Source organism: Lytechinus pictus, chromosome 14, assembly GCF_037042905.1.
Source record: "Lytechinus pictus isolate F3 Inbred chromosome 14, Lp3.0, whole genome shotgun sequence".
Taxonomy (NCBI): domain Eukaryota; kingdom Metazoa; phylum Echinodermata; class Echinoidea; order Temnopleuroida; family Toxopneustidae; genus Lytechinus; species Lytechinus pictus.
This window is the reverse complement of record NC_087258.1, coordinates 16,466,306-16,485,436: the sequence shown is the minus strand read 5'-3', so window position 1 is coordinate 16,485,436 and position 19,131 is coordinate 16,466,306. Positions and strand designations below refer to the sequence as shown.

The 19,131-nt window shown below is 36.9% G+C and overlaps 2 protein-coding genes across 2 annotated transcripts in view; one reads left to right on the top strand and one right to left on the bottom strand.

Moving 5' to 3' along the window:
* Positions 1-10,347, top strand: part of LOC129275781 (basement membrane-specific heparan sulfate proteoglycan core protein-like) — a 116,969-nt gene extending 106,622 nt beyond the window's left edge. The window contains exons 66-75 of the mRNA XM_064109134.1: positions 206-427; positions 1,005-1,249; positions 1,660-1,834; positions 2,121-2,255; positions 2,697-2,778; positions 3,278-3,356; positions 3,875-3,945; positions 4,371-4,454; positions 5,372-5,475; positions 6,037-10,347. Coding sequence (XP_063965204.1) covers positions 206-427; positions 1,005-1,249; positions 1,660-1,834; positions 2,121-2,255; positions 2,697-2,778; positions 3,278-3,356; positions 3,875-3,945; positions 4,371-4,454; positions 5,372-5,475; positions 6,037-6,200 — 1,361 coding nt within the window. The 3' untranslated portion in view covers positions 6,201-10,347. The remainder of the gene's footprint in view (positions 1-205; positions 428-1,004; positions 1,250-1,659; positions 1,835-2,120; positions 2,256-2,696; positions 2,779-3,277; positions 3,357-3,874; positions 3,946-4,370; positions 4,455-5,371; positions 5,476-6,036) is intronic.
* LOC129276554 (general transcription factor IIH subunit 2-like) overlaps positions 8,463-19,131 on the bottom strand; it is a 31,328-nt gene continuing 20,659 nt past the window's right edge. Inside the window, exons 12-16 of the mRNA XM_064109880.1 lie at positions 18,395-18,458; positions 17,860-17,963; positions 17,335-17,443; positions 13,029-13,068; positions 8,463-11,631 (exon numbers count right to left, since the gene is read on the bottom strand). Coding sequence (XP_063965950.1) covers positions 11,479-11,631; positions 13,029-13,068; positions 17,335-17,443; positions 17,860-17,963; positions 18,395-18,458 — 470 coding nt within the window. The 3' untranslated portion in view covers positions 8,463-11,478. The remainder of the gene's footprint in view (positions 11,632-13,028; positions 13,069-17,334; positions 17,444-17,859; positions 17,964-18,394; positions 18,459-19,131) is intronic.

The window sequence follows — 19,131 nt, the reverse complement described above, 5'->3', positions numbered from 1 at the left end:
TATTAAGGAAATCAAATAAAAAGAAAGAACATTTACAATAGCCAAATATGTGTAAAAGAACATTTACAATAATCAAATAGGTGTATTGAAAAAAATAGGGAAATAACGAGAAGAAAAAAAAAGAAATCCCCAAAAGAAATGATTAGATTACATGATTGAGATACTACGTAGCCTAATGCATTACCTGACTAATTTCATTTCAAAGGTATCCCAGTTGAGGACCCATCATTCCTTGGAGACTCGTTCCTCTCGTACCCCGGACTGACGTCCAATCATCGTCAGATCCAGATCGCTATGATGTTCAAGGCCAGGTCTATCGAGGATAGTCTGCTTCTCTTCAACGGACAGGGACAGAGAGGGAAAGGAGACTACATCTCGCTCTTCTTGAAAGATCAAAAGCTAGTATTCCAGTATGATAGCGGAAGTGGTAGGTTACTTGGAATTTCATTTCATGAGATGAATGATGATGATGGTGATGATTGTGATGATGGTGATGGTGATGATGGTGATGGTAATGGTGATGATGATGGTTGATGGTGATGATGATGGTTGATGGTGATGATGATGATGATGATGGTGATGATGGTGATGATGGTGATGATGATGATGATGATGATGATGGTGATGATGATGGCGATGATGGTGATGATGGTGATGATGATGATGATGATGGTGATGATGATGATGGTGATGATGATGGTGATGATGATGATGGTGGTGATGGTGGTGATGGTGGTGATGATGATGGTGGTGGTGATGATGATGATGATAGTGATGATGATGATGTTGGTGATGGCAATGGTGGTAATGGTGGTGGTGCACAATGCTAAAGTAGAATAATGAACACTGTTAGTGCATTCATGGCATCTGTTTTATTTAAAGCCTAACTTTGCCATCATTATAGAGAATAAAAGTGCAATGACCTGTATCACTTCCTGCTTGACTTGCTAGTTCATCATAAAGTGCATTGACCTTGCTCAATAATTCTTGACCCTCTCCAACAGGTCCAGCAATCATCGAAAGCACTAAGACGATGGAAGCAGATCAATGGTACACCATCGTCGCTGAACGCAACCTCCAAGATGGCTCCCTACAGGTGGATAATGAGGAGGCTGTCAAGGGACGATCGCCTGGCAGCAGCCGAGGCTTGAACCTCCGACTTCCTCTCTACCTCGGTGGCATTAACAAGTATGAAGAGATACCACTGAGGCTTGGTGTCACGAAAGGTTTTGATGGATGCATTACAGAGGTAAGCCTTGATGCACTTCTATGAGGGGAATCTTGCTGGAGGTCATATTGTTTATGATGATAACATGAACAACAACAATAACAAATAATAATAACAATAGTAATAATAACAATAATGATGGAAGAAGAAGGAGGAGGGGGAGGAGGAGGAGGGGGGAGGGGGAAGAGAAGGAAAAGGAGGACGAAGAAGGAAGAGGAGGCAACTGATAGAGCACTCGTATCCACGATACAGAGTGCTCAATAAGAATTGTCATTGCTCTGTATGTAATACCATAACCTGTGAGTAATTCATAATTTTTTCAATTACATAAATTTTAGTAGATGAAATTACTGGGTCATCATTACAATTCAGTGAGACATTCGTATATATATTGACTAATCCTCCACCAATAATGTGAACGCTTGTTTTAGGTTGAGATCGATGGAGAGCCTCTGGATTTGGTAGAAGGGGCCAGCGCCAGTCATCACATTGAAGACTGTGGCGAGAATCTACTCTGCCAGAAGGGAGAGTGTCAGAATGGAGCAACCTGTACCCCTACTCCCGATAACTTGGAATACACTTGTACATGTGCTTCTGGATTTACAGGTAAGGATACTGAAATCTTGTTTATCAATTCATTTAGAGGTATACATTCCCGGGATACACAAGGACACTGTTGGACATGTGTGCATTGTATATGATGCCAGCTGCCCGTTGAGAAAAAAATATGACATTTAGACAGATGCAATGTTCTGAATGCCAGAACTCTGACGATTCCCAGTTCGCATATGCTTCGGCTGCTGTTCGAAGATCCTGGCAGATTGGCTCCACCTTCTTCTGATGTTTGAACTGATGACAAATGTTTCTTTTGTTTTCTTTCTGATAATTTCAGGTATTCATTGTGAATCCGAGCTTGGGTCCTGTAGTGTAGGCCAGCCGTGTCAGAACGGAGGTCGCTGTGAGCCAGTCGATGGGGGTTACATCTGTCTCTGTTCCCTAGGCTTCTCAGGAAATATGTGTGAAAATGGTGAGTGTTGCACAATTTCTTTCTACCTATCTACTTCAATATCACCTTACCACTACAAATGATCACTTTGAATGAAGCAGATGACTAATAGTAATTTATTTGGTGACATATATCTGTTTGAAACACATTTTCGTTAAGGTTTTTGTATAAAGGTATTTGTATAATGAACATTGAAATTTGCTGGGAGCTATTCATTTGCAGCATTTAATCAATTTTTGTTTTATGTGAACTTGTTTGTATCCATATATATATACATAAATTTTTCCCTCTTCGTTGAATTTTTCGGTTATATTTTTGTATAATCTATCCTTTCTCTTGTATATTCCCCCAACTCTCATACTTCCACCCTCCTCTTCTCTCAATCTCACACCCCCTCCCCCTCTCTCTCTCATTTTCTTGCTAATATGTATTCATATTTTTATATCTTTCTAATCCCCGCAGTTGAACGGTTTAGCTACAGCGTTGCTCTTGGATACTCTAGTTACATCAAGCTTCCAAAGACAGTTATACCACGAGGAAGAGGGTATGTCATATTAATTCATGGCATCAATCAAGGGGAAAAGTTACTGCATTTGAAATTGCTTTTTGCCCCCCCCCCCCCATAAATACACTTACTATACACTCCTCACACAACACACACAATACACACACAGAGAAAAAAGACAAGAATTACAGTGTTGCTCCTGTGTTGGTTGCAGTTAAAATAAACAAAAGACCAAGTAATAAGTATAAAATAAAGAGAAAGTATGTATATGGCCAAGAGGGGAATAATCAGATTTTTCCTTTTTAGATTTCGTCACAAAATGTCACATTTCTTTGTTTCTCATATTTGACATAAAGAATGGAAGATGTGTTTTGAGTGAAAAGGTTACACGGACAATGTAATAGCTGAATTTACCAGTTAATATACTGCTGTTGTCATTTGGCACCAAGTATTACATAATTATAAATTCCATCTAGCTGCAATTCATCTTGCACTTTAAAGAGTTAAACAAGTGCTGTTTATTTCTTTTCTTTTGCAGAAGCAGTTCTATAACCGAAACAATTAACTTCAGCATGGCAACAGATTCAACTGATGGCCTTCTTATGTGGCAGGGAGTGGTATGTATCAATCTATTGCAGCCACACTCTTAAATGATCCATATTGCAGTCCCATATAGGAACTATCAACGTTTTTGTTCATCCGACGGTGACAAGGCATTTGCTCAGGTCTTAATATCTCAGAGGGCAAAAGTTTTTGGTTCAGAACAATGTAAGGGTTAGGATTAGGGTTTGTTTAGTTTTGGAGGTCAGGTTTAATTTTGGTCTTAACGTGCAGATTTTCCATATGTCATGGAACCTCATCCGACCCGCATCTTCATTCTTACTTCACTTAGCGATTGCCCAAGCCTTGAAAACTTGAGAGCATTACACCCCTTATAAACTTGAAAACATTGACTAACAATTTGAGGACGATCCCACTTATAGGTAGTTGAACATTCTAATGGAATTGCCCCATAGCTGAAAAGAAATGTTGCTTTTATTTACGTATCAATTACAATTGTTTAACATTAATGTATTTCAAGATTGATGTTGAGATGATATATTACTGGTATTTTTTTATTTTTTTCATTTTGTAGCCTGAAGGATCTGCTGGTGAGAGGCAAGATTTCATTGCTGTTGGTCTTCATGATGGATACATTGTTTTCAGGTAAGATCTGCTGTTTTACCTCACACAAATCACATAATCAAGGATGAAGAAGATTTAGAAGGGAGTGGGATAGATTGAAAAATTAGAAGTGAAAGAGAATATGTGAGAACATATTGGGACAACGATCTAAATTTTGCTTTTAAAACCAACAACATTGAACTTGAAATTAGCCATATATGCCTATTTAGTAAGTGTTAATTCTATTGAAAGAATTAACAGAGGTGTTTCATAGATTCTTTATTGAGTTCATCATTGATTTATTTTATTTGCCAAGTCACCAAAAAATAACAATGGGTTTTATACATCAAACAGTAAAATCAGTAGGTTTGAACAGGAAAACCCACAATAGCTTGAAAGCTTATTTCCAGTGGGGTCTTCATCAGTTTGTTTAATAGTGCCGTCTGCTTTTTTTTTGTTGGATACAGCTATCAGCTTGGAAGCGGAGAAGCCAACATAGCATCAACTATCAGGATAGATGACGGTGCAGAACATAATATTACAATTACAAGGTAGGAAGAAACTTATTAACAATTGACTTCCGGAATTCTTTTATCCCCATAGGCTTTGTACAGGGACAACACAGTGCCAGTAGGAAATGGGTTAACCTTTTGAGCTCTGTAATGAGTGATAAACCAGTTCTACTAGCCAATGAGTTAACCTGTCGACTCCCCAAGTTCTGTCATTCTTAGAGGTTTTGCATAGGGACAACCCAGAGCCAGTAGGCAATGGGTTAACCTGCCAAATCCCCAAGTTCTGTTATTCTTAGAGGTTTTGCATAGGGACAACCCAGTTCTACCAGGCAATGGGATAACCTGCCGAATCCCCAAGTTCTGTAATTCTTAAAGAGGTTTGCATAGGGACAACCCAGTTCTTCTAGGCAATGGGATAACCTGTTAGACTCCTGAACTCCGTAATTTCCATAGGCTTTAACATAAGGATGACCCATTTCAATAAGAAATGGATTAATCCAATGTCAAAGTTCTTGGACCATTCTTCGCATGGAAATCTAGGGCTTTAATTTATCCAAGGTCTTGGATGCCCTATTAATTGGCATCAAAACCCTCAAGATTGGTCTTGTAAATCTTTTGTAATCTTTTCAATTTGTTCCTATTTGTGCTGTAATATAGAAATAGATCTATAGAAAATTGACCTTCCCCTAAATTATTGAAATTTAAGGCATGGATGACCATAGTTGAATAAAAATATGCGGTATATACCGGTTAAAATTGGATTGAATTCATTTGGGTACATTAACATTTATTTTCTTCCAATTGATATCTCATCCATTTTATGATACTTATAAGAAATATTGGTAATGTAATGTTTCATGGTAATCAGTAAGTTAATGATTCATGGGTTGAAAGAGGGAATGATGTTTTTCATTCTAAACAGAGCGGTGATTATTTCTTTGATTTCTTTCTTGTAGACAAGGACGTGATGGTACACTGCTAGTAGATGATGAAGATGTGGTAATAGGCCAGTCTGCTGGAGTACTTAGGATGTTGAATGTCAAAGGAGCTCTGTTCTTAGGTAAGAAATTGAAGATTGAGAATCTATGATGATGATGGTGGTGGTGATGATGGTGATGGTAGAGATCAGGGATGCAGTGGAGTCTGGTAATTCCCACAGACTTTGTAGAAGTAATTTTGTCCGAGGTCAAGGCCAAGGCCGGCAGCTGCTTGGACTACAACCCGGGTAGGGATCGTGGTGGTGGTAATGATGATAATGATCTTTGGTGGTGGTGGTAATGATGATAATGATCTTTGGTGGTGGTGATGATGGTGGTGAAGATGATTGTCATGGTGACGGTGGTTGTGGTAATGGGGGATGATTACCGTGGCTAGTGATGATGGTAAAGGTAGTGGTTGTGATGGTGATCATGTTGGTGGTGTTGGTGATGATGACAACGGTGGTGATTGATGATGATGGTGGTGTTCTTATGATTTTGAATGTTAAAAGAGCTCTATGATGATGACGTTTGTGATGGTTAGTGATTACAGTAGTGACAACATTGAACCTTTCCTGGTTTTGGTGATGGAGATTTACGCTCAATCCATTTTATTTTTGTTTCAATTTTTACTCAACATACAGGTACACCACCCGATGTTGAGATCTTAACTGGAACCAAATACAACAAAGGAATAGAAGCGTGTGTCAAAGACCTAGAAATTCAAATAGACGATAATCCTTCATCTGTAATAAACCTATATCAACAAGCACTAGACGGTGTTAATGTAGAAAACTGTGAATTTTGATGATATCTTTTATACTCCTCTCTATATGTTACCAGAAGCTTTTTGAAAGAAACTAAATTCCCTTTTTTTTATTAACGAACAATCATGTATTTATATACTTGGGGTAAGCTTTGTCCCAGGTGTTTTAACATGTAATTATAGCTATGGTTATTTTAGATCATTTTGGGGCAAAAAATTTGCATTTTTTTAAATAGAGACATCTATTATATTGAGAAGGTGCTTTTATCATGGTGTATTTAAAAATATGAAATTGTATGAACAACATTTTTATAGCAAAACTTATGATTATATGTATTGGGTTATCGATTGATGTTATTAAAACACTGCCCACATTATTCATGTGAAAATATGAAACTTTCTGAATATGTAGGAGTTCTTATATTTTTTAAACCTGAAGTACGACCCATTTTATAATGAATTTCATGAACATATTTGTAGACATGGTTTTAATTGGCTCGTATTTATTGAAGTTAAAACTATGTGGAAATTATCAAATTTTCGTGTTTTAGGATAATGACTGCCAAAGTTAGGTGTTCTTTCAGGAATACTCTTTATTTGCCCTCCTCTGATGATTCTTTTGCAGATTTGATATACAACTTTTGTTGGCTTATTATTTAAAAAAAAACTGTATCAAAATATTTCTTTAATATAAAAAAAAATTGTGATCAGCATTTTCAAAATTATTTCCGCATGGATTTTAATATCAGCATTTTATGTTCGCCCTGACCTTGAAAATGTACAAATTTGGTACATTCAGCATTATTTCAATCTTTGACCTTTTTTATATCATTCTTAAAAAAAAGTGTTTTTTATCTGATTTTTAAGACTTCATATTGCATGTGCTGCAAGTACTTTCTCAACCATTTAGTACCTCATTATGAAAGCAGAAGCAAATACCTTTATACTTTAAACGTGGAATTAATAATGGGAGGTTTGATTTAATGCTTGAAATGTTAGAAACATGTTCATTAGATCATAGAAAACAATGATTGATCAGTTTGATTCACAGGTTTTTTTTTTCATCCTCCAACGTTGCTGCTTGTGGAAACCCTCGAAAGTCGAATTTCATGCTGCTTTGATCAAAATATGTAATAAGTGATTTGACTTCATACCAGGTACTAAATGGTTGATTGCAACTTGCTGTAGTAGGTAGCAAGGGTATCATTAGATTAAAAACAAAAACCTTTTACAATCTGGTGCTGTTATATAATTTATTATCGTAAACCCATCACGATTGACATGTGAAAGTCCTTTATATGAATGTTTTTTATACTCTATGTACAATGTATATAGCAACTACTACGTTGTTTTTCTTACAAATTCAAAGCAGAAATGGATTGCAAAACATATATACACGTCTCGTCTGTGTTTCATCTTTGAATATTTGCCTTGTTATTTAATGTATGTATTTTGTATATTCTGTTATCGTTAAGTACTATATGTGTGTGTATGCGGGAATTATTATGGTTGAAATTTAAGAGGGAAGCGGTCGGGGGGGGGGGGGGAGCTCAAGGCATTCAAAATCAAGATGACTACTGACAATTTTGTTAGATGTTGCTGTAGATACTTGAATTATTTTTTAAATCTGATGCAATGCTTATCAATATTTAACTATGTTAGTCACTGAAGGTAGGTAAAATCTTGAAAATGAAGGAGTCATTGGTTAATCAAAGAAGAATTATTCTAGATATATTTTGTGTGCAGTTGGATAATTCTTGAACAATGCGGGCAAGGTGGTAGATATTTAATAATAATAATGTGGAATGATAAACTTCATTGTTCACTACAACAGATTTTGCCCTGTTCACACTCCAATTGCCTTAGATTTTAGTGCCTTGAGATTTATGAGGTGCTGCAAATCCAGATTAACCTATTTTGTCTACCAAAAGATGCTTTTCACAATCCAAGTTCTTCCCACATAATCATATATATATGTAAATTTTGTTCAATACTTTTAGACGTAAGTAGCAACGAGTTGCACTGTGGTTTCATTATCGTGTAAGCACTATTACCATGTGTGATCGCCTTCGTCTTTTATATCGTTACTATTCGATGCCAGAACTTGGCCGCCATTGGTGCCTTACATACCTCACAACATTCGCTCATTGGCATTTGAAATGCTGGTTAACAAAACAGAAAAGGACACCTCAGGTTTTATTACAAATGCTGCATAATTTTATAAAAGAACACCTAATTGTTGTATTTGGAATATGCACTGACCAGAACAGGAATACTTTTACTAGGAAATTTTGATACGTACGGTTGAGGTATATTTGTTGAATGGCATCTTGCCTGTGACTACTTGTGTCCAAATGAAGTGTTGCAACTGGCAGGGCCAAGATAAATACTTCTTCATCCTTCTGTGATACGGTGCATGTATTTATCTTTATATACTTTGGGCATTCTGACATATTTTGAGGAAGAGGAAAAGGGCAGAATTCAAGCAAATCATTTTGACCAGGCTTCTGAATGTTTAACTTGTTTTTAGGTCGAATGAGCGTGGATATCAGAAGCAATTGTCACGCATCAAAGCAATAGCGGAAGCTTAAATACATGTATATATTTATTGACATATGAAGGTGATGATGGAAAGAAAAGAGAGTTGCATGTAGGATATTGACAAATATTTACATTAGGCATATTAGGTGATATAATCTTGTCTGCTAGAGCTTGGCTTGTTCAAAGATACAATGTATGCGCATAGCAATTTGTAGGATTGTATTACTAGTACTTGCCTTGTACTTTAAAATGACTTTAAAAGCAGATCATGATAATGCTGCACTCCTAAATAATGTAGACAAGATAAAAAAATAGAAGTAGTAGGGATAGAGGGCAGTATTTGCTTGTGAAACTGCCCCTAATGCTTCAAAGCTTTTCCTGTCTAGAATTTGGAGGAAAAAAAAAGCATCTACTGTTTACAATGTAATTAGGTGCCTTACCGGAAATCAGAGCCGCATCTTTCATGTAGGAATCCAGAGACGGGATTCGTGATGTAAGACGCGGTGAGGTGAGGGCACCCTAGGAGAACTGAGCTTGCTAGGATTCATTGATTTTGTCATCTGCAAATAACATCTATGGTGCTGATTCACGTTGTGGAATATATATAACCTGATATTACGAAAACTCATTTATTTATAAAGGGTTAGTTATTGTGTAGGGTGTATTATTTATGTTGATAGATGCAAAGATTAGTTGGAGGGGGGGGGGGGGTTAAACTTCATTGGCTGCATTTAACATTGGAGGTTCTTACGAGTACCAGCCCCGCAGAGAAATTGTTGTTAGTACTAACAATGCACTAACAGAGGCACCGTTACAACCGTTAATATCGCAGTGATGCCTAATGTCACAACATGTATTTTACATCTTGAATTAAAGACATCGCAATCTGAAAGATGCGACCGGGCCTACTGTTAGTGCTCTGTTAGCGCTAACAACGTTTCTGTGCGGCTGGTACTGGTATAATTATTATATTGAAGATCAAACCTGTGTTCTTTCAGCTCAGCTTACATGAATTAATTACTTCATGATTTATGAATAGAATCATGACCATGTTCAGGTTTCGCAAGTAACTGTTCCACACAGGTCTCTACGAGGTTGGTCATGTATTTAAGATCTGGGGTCCACTTCATAAAACTTGTTATAATAAAAAATTTGCAACAACAGTTTTAAGCTACTGAAATCATTTGATTTGATTGGATGACAGTGCATTTGTTATTATAACAAGTCTTGTGAAACAGGACCCTGAACTCTGGGCCCTGTCATGTAAAGCTTAGCAATCATCGTAGAATAATTATTTTATGGTTGATTTTATTGACCGTAATCTGTAATGAATTGTAAAACTGATCACATGATCAAAGGCTAAGCTCTTGTTACGAAACCCTTGATGGTTGAGTGCTTTTGGTATGAATATGTCTCGGGGGGGGGGGGGGGGGGACTAGAAAAAAAATAAACTGGAAGGTCAAACAGGTATAGAAGTAAATGTACCTCGTGGTTTCAGCAAAGAGAATGATACAAGAAGTTATTGTCCTGCATTTTTGTAATTAAAATGTACTGAGGAAGTGGTTCTGGGAGTGGCTTCTTCTATGTGGTCTGTGTTTTTTTGTATTGAAGTACTGTCTGTTAAATAAAGAACTGTACACAACCAAAATACTGTATTCTAGTATTTTATTTCCTTTCATGAAATGTTTCCAAGCCCATACATAATCCAATTTAATTTCCTCTCCTGTTGTGTTTATCCTACTGTTCTTGAAGCAATTGGGTGATATGTTGTGGCCCAGTGGATTAGTCTTCTGACTTTGAAACAGAGGGTCGTGCGTTCGATTCCCAGCCATGGCGTAATTTCCTTCAGCAAGAAATTTATCCACACTGTGCTGCAATCAACCCAGGTGAGGTGAATGGGTACCCGGTAGGAAGAAATTCCTTGAATGCTTGAGCGCCTCGGCAGCCCAGCTAAAGCCGGGGTAATAATGGCAGGGCCCGCTGGGAGAACAGTTTTCAGAACTGAAGTGGCTTCCCTGGGTAAATATACCTATATTATTATTATTATGTGTTCACATAAGATTTAATCTTGAACTAAGACTGCAATGCAAAATATGGTACAGTTTACGTTGGTACCATGGCCGATCAGTTTCACTAGGAGTGCATTCACACATGATTTAATCTTTAATTGTATCAGCAATGTAAAATACAGTTTCCACTGGTACCTTGGCCAGTCAGTTGGATTCAGCACTTAAGAGTGCATTCACATTTAAGATTTAAATCCTGAACTGCGTTCATGACCCTTTAGATGAGCGTTCACACAAAGTCTAATCCCAAAATGTATCAGCAATGGTTCCATGGTTTGATGGTCCATCACGCATTCGATTCTCACTTGGTGCGCTAGTGCCCTTTGGGAAGGCATAATCCTCATTACCAGGTCCTTCAGAGAGGACCTTGAGCCGTCAGTCCTGTGGTTGCTTGTGTACAAGCATTCATGCTTTCTTAGCAATCGGGTAAAAAAATCACCACCACATGCATCCACACAACACAAGATTGAAAATTTAACTGTTCCTGCGATTCCAAATAAAGTTTCTAATGCTGGTCACATGTGCGTTCACATCGGGTTTAATCTTGAACGTTATCAGCTTAGGAAAAGACAGTTTCCATGTTTTGATGGCCCATCACACATGCATCCACCCAAGATTTAACCTTGAACTGTTTCTGCGATGCAAAATATAATGTCAATTTCCATCTATCGTCAGTCAGATGCGTTCACACCAGGTTTTAATCTTGAACTTTATCAGCTGTGCAGAATTCTGTTTCCATTGGTCTGGTGGTGTAGAGATTGCGATGGTCTGGTACTAGCGCAGCCAGGACAGGAGTGAAGAGACTCTTGTATGAACAGCTCACAGTCGAGACAAAATATCTTACTGCACTTGGGACATCGAAATGCCTGGAAAAGAAACGAAAGAAAGAAATGTTGACAAATTACACAAAAACACTTATTTTAGTAGTAGAGACTAGACGATGAATAGATGAAACATACTACAAACATTTTCATTGTTTTCAGTTCCAGATTTTCATGGCTACATACAAGTACAGAATAAAAAGCTACACTATATCAACAATTTTTTACTTTTCTGAAAAAAATTAAATCACTAATTCCACAAGGACTAGATTAGCGAATTCTTTAATAGGCAAGGTACCAGGAGGGTGTTGCACAGAGCTGTTCATATGCTGCAAACCACTTCATGAGTGACTGATGACCCTTTCTTGCGCGAAGTCATAATCTAAATAAGTTGAATTCTGATCTTTATAGGTTGAATTTATCTTTGTTAACAAGCATTGGGATTCCAAGTTTGTTACTTATCAGGATTTGATGAGAATCCTAGAAAGTTCACTGCTTTTACGTAAAAACGGAAATGTTATGGTATCTGCTCAAGCACAAGAAAAGTATCACCTGTCACGCGTTAATTTACAAACACAAAACTCCCCACCTGATTCCAGTAGGCCACAGTTTACCTTGGTAAACTATTAATATTCAATTTCTCACTGTTTGCATGGAGTTCTACCTTGATTGTCTAGATTTATAGGGGGAGCCTCCCTATTTGTCATGAAATACTCCCTGATAGAAAATATCAAGTTGGCACCGATGTGCACTACCCTTTCTTAAACATTTTTTCTTAAACATTTAATTGATTGGTTTCTTGAGTCAGTTTTTGTCAAGAAACACATTTAAATGCCCTTTATACATTTATGGGGAATTCCAGAAAATAATCAACTTATTTGTTTGAAATTATAATTATATTAACGTGGAGAAGGTTTACGGTTCACCATGTGTAATATGAAGAAGGGAAGGAAATACAGGCAGAAAGATTGAAATGAAAAGAGGTAATTAGAAGTATTCTTTTCTTGAAAGTACTGTTTTCCTGAAAAGGTAGTGAAGAGAGTAACCTCTCTTCACTTCATCCTGCTACTACTCAAACCATCACTACTCAAGCCATATTCAGCTCATCTCATCTGGTTTACAGTCCTTTTCAGGACTTCACTCACTTTCAAGAAAAGAATACTTCTAATTTTCTCTTTTCATCCTATCTCGTCTTTCCATTTCAATCTTTCAGCCTGCATTTCCTTCCCTTCTTATTACACATGGTGAACCGTAAACCATCGCCACATTATAAACTCCACCATGCAAACCTACAAAGATCATCTATAATTATTTTTCTATCAAACATAAATATAATATTCAATGAGCAAAAATACTTCAACCTAGATTTATAAAAGTGAAATATTGTGCTATAGAGAATTTGGGCATTTCAAATTAATGATATCCTAAAATGAAATATTTACCGTTTGGTCTTTGATGTGAGATTGACAGCCATGACAGAATCTAAAAGGGAAAAAAAATCAAACTTTTAATACAACATAGCTTGTCTTGGGTATCATACACTAAAAGAATGGTATACATATTAGAATATGCAGTAATGATAATAAATGCACTTACACAGGAAGTTTTCATTTACACATATAGCAAGACCCATATAAGTGTTTGAAATTAGTCAATTGAAAAGAGAGGAAAGATGTGCAGAATAGCTATGCACTGGTGTCAAGTTGGGGAAGTCAAAAATAAAAAAGAAACATAAGAGAAAGAAATGAAAGTGAAAAGTAAAACATGTCAAGTATGTACTTTTTTAAATTCATGTATTCAATTTTTGTTTAATAAATGTGATACGTCTTTAGTTGATCAATATGTATATATTTTGTATGTTCTAAATGTTAGGGTCAATATTTTATAAGGCGACATCCTTTTTTGGGGGTTGACCCTTCATTCTAATAATTAAGTTTCATATTTTATGACACTGCTCTGTTTATATATTTTATGTATTTCTGTATTTTTTTTTTAGAATGGAAAATTAATGTAATCAAATAAAGTAATATCTCAAGAGGGTAAACCTTTTTGACTTCGCTTGGACAGCTGCATTTATGTATATTCAGATACTCTTCTACAAATGGTGGAAACTAAAGAGACAAATACTTTATTCTTTATTTCTTGAAAACAGAAGATAATTCAGACAATATACTGAATTATACGATCAAGTACCCAGCTGTATGGAAGACAATATATCATCAAATGTCCTGATGAATGGAAGACAATATCCTGAACTATACCATTAAGTATCCTGATGAATGGAAGACAGTATCCTTAACTACACAATAGTGTCTCCTGCTGAACAATGCTGAACAAAGACATTATACTGAAGTATACTATTAAATATCCTGCTGAACTGAACGGAAGAAAATATATTGAATCATACCATAAAGTATCCTGCCAAACGGAAGACAACCTACTGAGTTAAACCATCAAGTATCTTGCTGAACAGAAGACAATATCCTAGAAATACAATCAATTGGTGTCGGTGCAAAGCAATCGTTCCCATTGCTTCTTACATCCAGGGCAGGGACAATCTGCTTGCCGACTTCCTCTCTCGGGGATGACGCCTTCTATCCGAATGGTCTCTTCGTCCAGAAATGTTCCGATCTCTCCCTGCCGCGTGGACTCCGCTGGAGATATATCTGTTTGCACCTTCGCTCAATCACAAGCTTCCAAGGTTTTTCTCTCTGGTGAGGAAGCCAGAGGCCTTTGCTCTGGATCCCTTCCCCCTTCATTGGGGACCTTTATGGAATAGCAAGGAAGACAGAGCACGGGTCCTCCTGATAGCCCCAAGGTGGCTGAGAAAACCATAGTTCCCCTTGCTGGACGGGTTATCGTTTCCACTTCCACTTGAGGCCAGACATACTAGTCTCGCAGCCTCTCTCTGGTACTGCATAGCCACTCCCGGGGAAAATGCCAGGGCCCAGGTGGGTGTTTCATAAAGCTGTTCGTAAGATAAGAGCGACTTTAAGAACGACTGGTGATCCTTTCTTTTGGTAAATGGTATAAACCATTGGCGATGGCTTAGCACGTAAGAAAGGTTCACCAGTCGTTCTTAAAGTCGCTCTTAACTTAGGAACAACTTTATGAAACGGCCCCCAGGTCTCTCCAACCGGGCAACCAAATTTGTGGCCGAAAGTCAGTGGACTGTCACTCTTAGACTCGGTTTATTCTTAGAGTGGCGCCCCGATTGCTCAAAAGAGCTGAGACAGGCTTCGATGGGTAGAATCACAGACTTCCTGGTTTGGTATTTTGAAAAAGGCAAGTCTTTAACAACCATCAGGGGTACCACTCGGCTTTCGCTGCGAAACTTGCAGGCTTCCCTAATGATTCGTTTGTCTCCAACTCAAGTTTACTTACCTAGCTCTTGAGATTTTTTTTTCTCAAATGCCCTCCTAGTCATAAGCTTGCTCCATCGTGGAGTATTCCTGAGGTCCTCAACTCTTTAGCTAACCCTCCTTTCGAGCCTACGGCAAGTAATTAGCTCTAAGACGTTTTGATTCAGATGGCTTTTTTTATGGTGTCCCCTCTGGCTAGCCACAATGCTCGGATCGTACAAATCGAAAGACGATATTGCATTGATTGGGTTTTTAATTTCTCTAGCACAGAAGACAATATACCTTCAAAGAATCTGAACTACATCATACCAAAGTCATATTGACACCTTTAAAATTAAAATCCTTACCATGTTCGCATCTTACAACTCAAAACAGGATACGGCATTCCTCGGATATTTTTATTTCTTTAACACGGTAGACAATATACCTTCAGGGAATCTTATATGGGTATATGACCTCCATCACAACAAAGTCAGTTTGGCAACACCTTTAAAATTCAAATACTTGGCATGTTTGGATCGTACAACTCCAAACAGGATATGGCATTCCTCTGATATTTTTATTTCTTGAACACGGCAGACAATATACCTTCAAGGAATCTTATATGGGAAGATGAACTTATAAGAACCAAAATTACTTTGGAAATACCACTAAAATCCCAATCCTTGTCAAGCTTGGATCGCAACACAAAACAGGAAACAGAATTCCTTGGGTATTTTTATTTCTTGAACACGGCAGACAATATACCTTCAAGGAATCTGAACTACATCACAACAAGGTCAATTTGGCAACACTTTTAAAATAAAAATCCTTGCAATGTTTGGTCTTTAGAACTTGAAACAGGATATTGCCTTCATGGGTTATTTTTATTTCTTAAACAGTGAGGACCACATACTCAATAACAAAATCAAGTACCCTGCTGTAAGAAATGGTAGCTCCTGTTATTTAAAAGCGTTGTAATGGATAGCTCAGTAAAGGAGGCGCGATAGCTCAGTCGGTAGAGCGGGGGATTCGTATTCCGGTGACCCGGGTTCGATTCACACTTGGTGCGCTATTGCCCTTTGGTAAGGCATTAATCCTCATTACCAGGTCCTTCGGAGAGGACCTTAAGCCGTCGGTCCTCTGGTTGCTTGCTTACAAGCATTCATGCTTTCTTAACAATCAGGTAAAAAATCCCAACCAATCAATCAATCAATCAATGTAACAGATTAAAGGTAATCTCAATCTAACTTAAGATTCATTGTATGTATGGTTATATGCTCTGAATTAAATGGTCAACATTTTATCCGGCTATATACTTGTTTTTGTTGACCCCTCATTCTCACAATATATTTTCTATGTTTAGACACTGCTCTGTTCTTATCTTTTTATGTATATCTGTTATTGTTTTTCTATTCCTTTTTGAGAATGGAAATAAATTGAACTCAACTGCATTGAATCAATATCTCCAAGATGCCAATGCAAGTTCGCTGGGACAGCAGCATGCATGTTCACATACTCTACTACATGGGGAGGAAACAACAGCAACAGTGAACTTTGAGCTAAAAAGAAGTGGTCTAAAAGCAACCAGTGATGGTGAGCGTAGAAAGCTCAACACTAACCAACAAAACTACATTGGTCAATCAATGCAGTAGGTCAGTGGAGAAAGCAAGCCACTGACCAACAAATCCTTCTCATGTCTGGATTGTTTGAAAGAGAGCAATTCTAAGTACTTGTCAACATCCACTCCGATACTGACTTCACAGATATCTTTGTGGAGTCTCCAGCTTTCTTCTTGGTCTTGGACAAGCTGTCCACTGACTAACAGAACATCAATGTTGAAAACTGAAAACTCACCAATGAGCGATCATTTTGTCAGTAATAATACATACCTTGACGCTTGTCATTGAACCGCCATCAGAGACTGATGAAACGTCAAGGATACAACAGATACCTTGACACTTTCCACTCTATCATTGAACTAACAGTGACTGAAGAATAGTCAAGGTTACAACATATACCTTGACACGTTATCATTGAAACAAAAACAGTGACTGAAGTATAGTCAAGGTTACAACAAATACCTTGACACTTTATCATTGAACAGACTGAAGAAACGTTAAGGTTACAACAAGCACCTTGACACTTGTCATTGAACCAACAAGAGTGACTGATGAACATCAAGGTTACAACAGATACTAGTACCTTAACACTTTATACTCCTTCATAGAACTGACAAACAGTGACTGCAGAAAAGTCAAGGTTACAACAGAAACCTTGTTACATATCTAGAGATCCAGCAGAAATGTTACGATTTATTCTAAAAAAAAGTTGCGGACCAATCACAAAGTGTGCAGGGGCCTTTAAGCACAGAGATGTTGTTCCAACTTTAATTATTTGAACTTACAGGGAGTCTGGATGAACATGGTCTTCTCTCTTAAATTCTTCAAACCTGTCCAGCGGGAAGAGATGATGAAAGGAACGAGCAAGGTGAGGGGCTGAGACAAGTGTTAACCCTGAGGAGGAGAAACAGATGGAGATAAAGATAAACAGCAGTTGTGGTAACAATTTCAAAGGAGTTTGTACAGAATCCAAGAAAATGAAATAACCACCCAAGTGTCTGAATGTACATGAATAAAAAGATAAATGCCAAAGGATTCTTCATATGCAGTACATACAGGACCTACACTATATCAATATTGAGGGGAAGGCGTGTGAAAATGTGACAAAATTATCTCTTGATGCCTAGCTAGAGACTTGAAAGTCGTTGGCTGAGCAAGACATTTCATCTACACTGTAACAAGTCTATTATTAAAATGTAAAGTACATTCATAATAGAATTTGTAAGTCTTTTTATTAAAAAATTTGGCCGAAACGATTTGGATGCTGACATGATTGTGATGAAAATGAATGGCATTTCATGTTGACTTACCGCACACTCTACATTCGACCGGCAGTTCACAGTACTTGCTCTGACATTGCGGACAGAAATATCCACCGGTTCCAAAGCCCTCCGAGTTTTTACCATCAAGATGGCTGAAATGAAAACATGTTTGCTTTCAGTACAATGTCAACCAATAAAATGGAAACAAATATTTCAATTCTCATACCAATGAATATTCCTGATGTGCATTTTACAATGAATTGTATTTTTATAAGTGCCTTAATATGATAGGCTGCTACATGTTAGTAAACTGTAAATGAGAAGAGTTAACTTTTGAAGAGCATGCTGATTATATGCAAAACTAATTTCAAATATGATTTGATCTGATTTAATGTTTAACTGAATGATTTGAGATTGAAGTAGACTTTTGAATTAGGATTAAGGTGATTACGTTGAATTTAAGTAATGCTTTCAATTAAATAAATATATAAATGAATTCTATATATCCTTTTTTTTTAAATTGAAGATGAATTAATAAAAGATAATAAAGAGAGATCTACTAGTAAGTAATCATAATACATACCACATACACATAGATGGGGCACTGACTTTGCTTTTGTCTGTGTGAAGCACATGCTGTGGAAAACCTATATACAAAAAACATAATTGCTGTTTTGTTTAAAAAAATATCATATCTCAGGATGATTTTATCCAATACTCTTTAAAAATAACGAAACAATGATATAAAATAACATAATTTCAAAAGGGAAGAAAAGAAATCATTTGAGTCAATTATTTTTTTTTAAATTTCTTCTGCACTCCTGTTAATCAGAAAGAATATCATACAATGAGAGCACACAAATGTCATCTTAGACTTCTCATTTCAACTTTCCTTGGAACAAAAATATTGAATCACTGTGAGCCCATTCCATACAAGATTTTCTGGTTAAATTAAGTTTAAAGGTAAAAGATAGTAGTTGCAGCAAACAATTATTTCATGAGGAAGTCTTTTAAATCGAGGTTAATAGTCAAAATATTATCATACATCTAGGTCTGGTACATTAATGCAAACTTATCTTTGTAAATCATGAAATCTTAGCTCAAAATTGTTAATTCTGATGATCGCTATCACAGAAAAGCATATGTGGGACAGTGTATTAATATTGCTTTGAAAAATACCTGACATTTGATGGAATTCCGTGCTTATTTTGCTCATTTCTCAGCAATTACGTGTTTTCTTCCAGAGTTTTGGCAAACATTTTTTATTTATACATACAAACACTTTGGGAGGTAATTTCATTGGATTCTGTTCGAAATAAT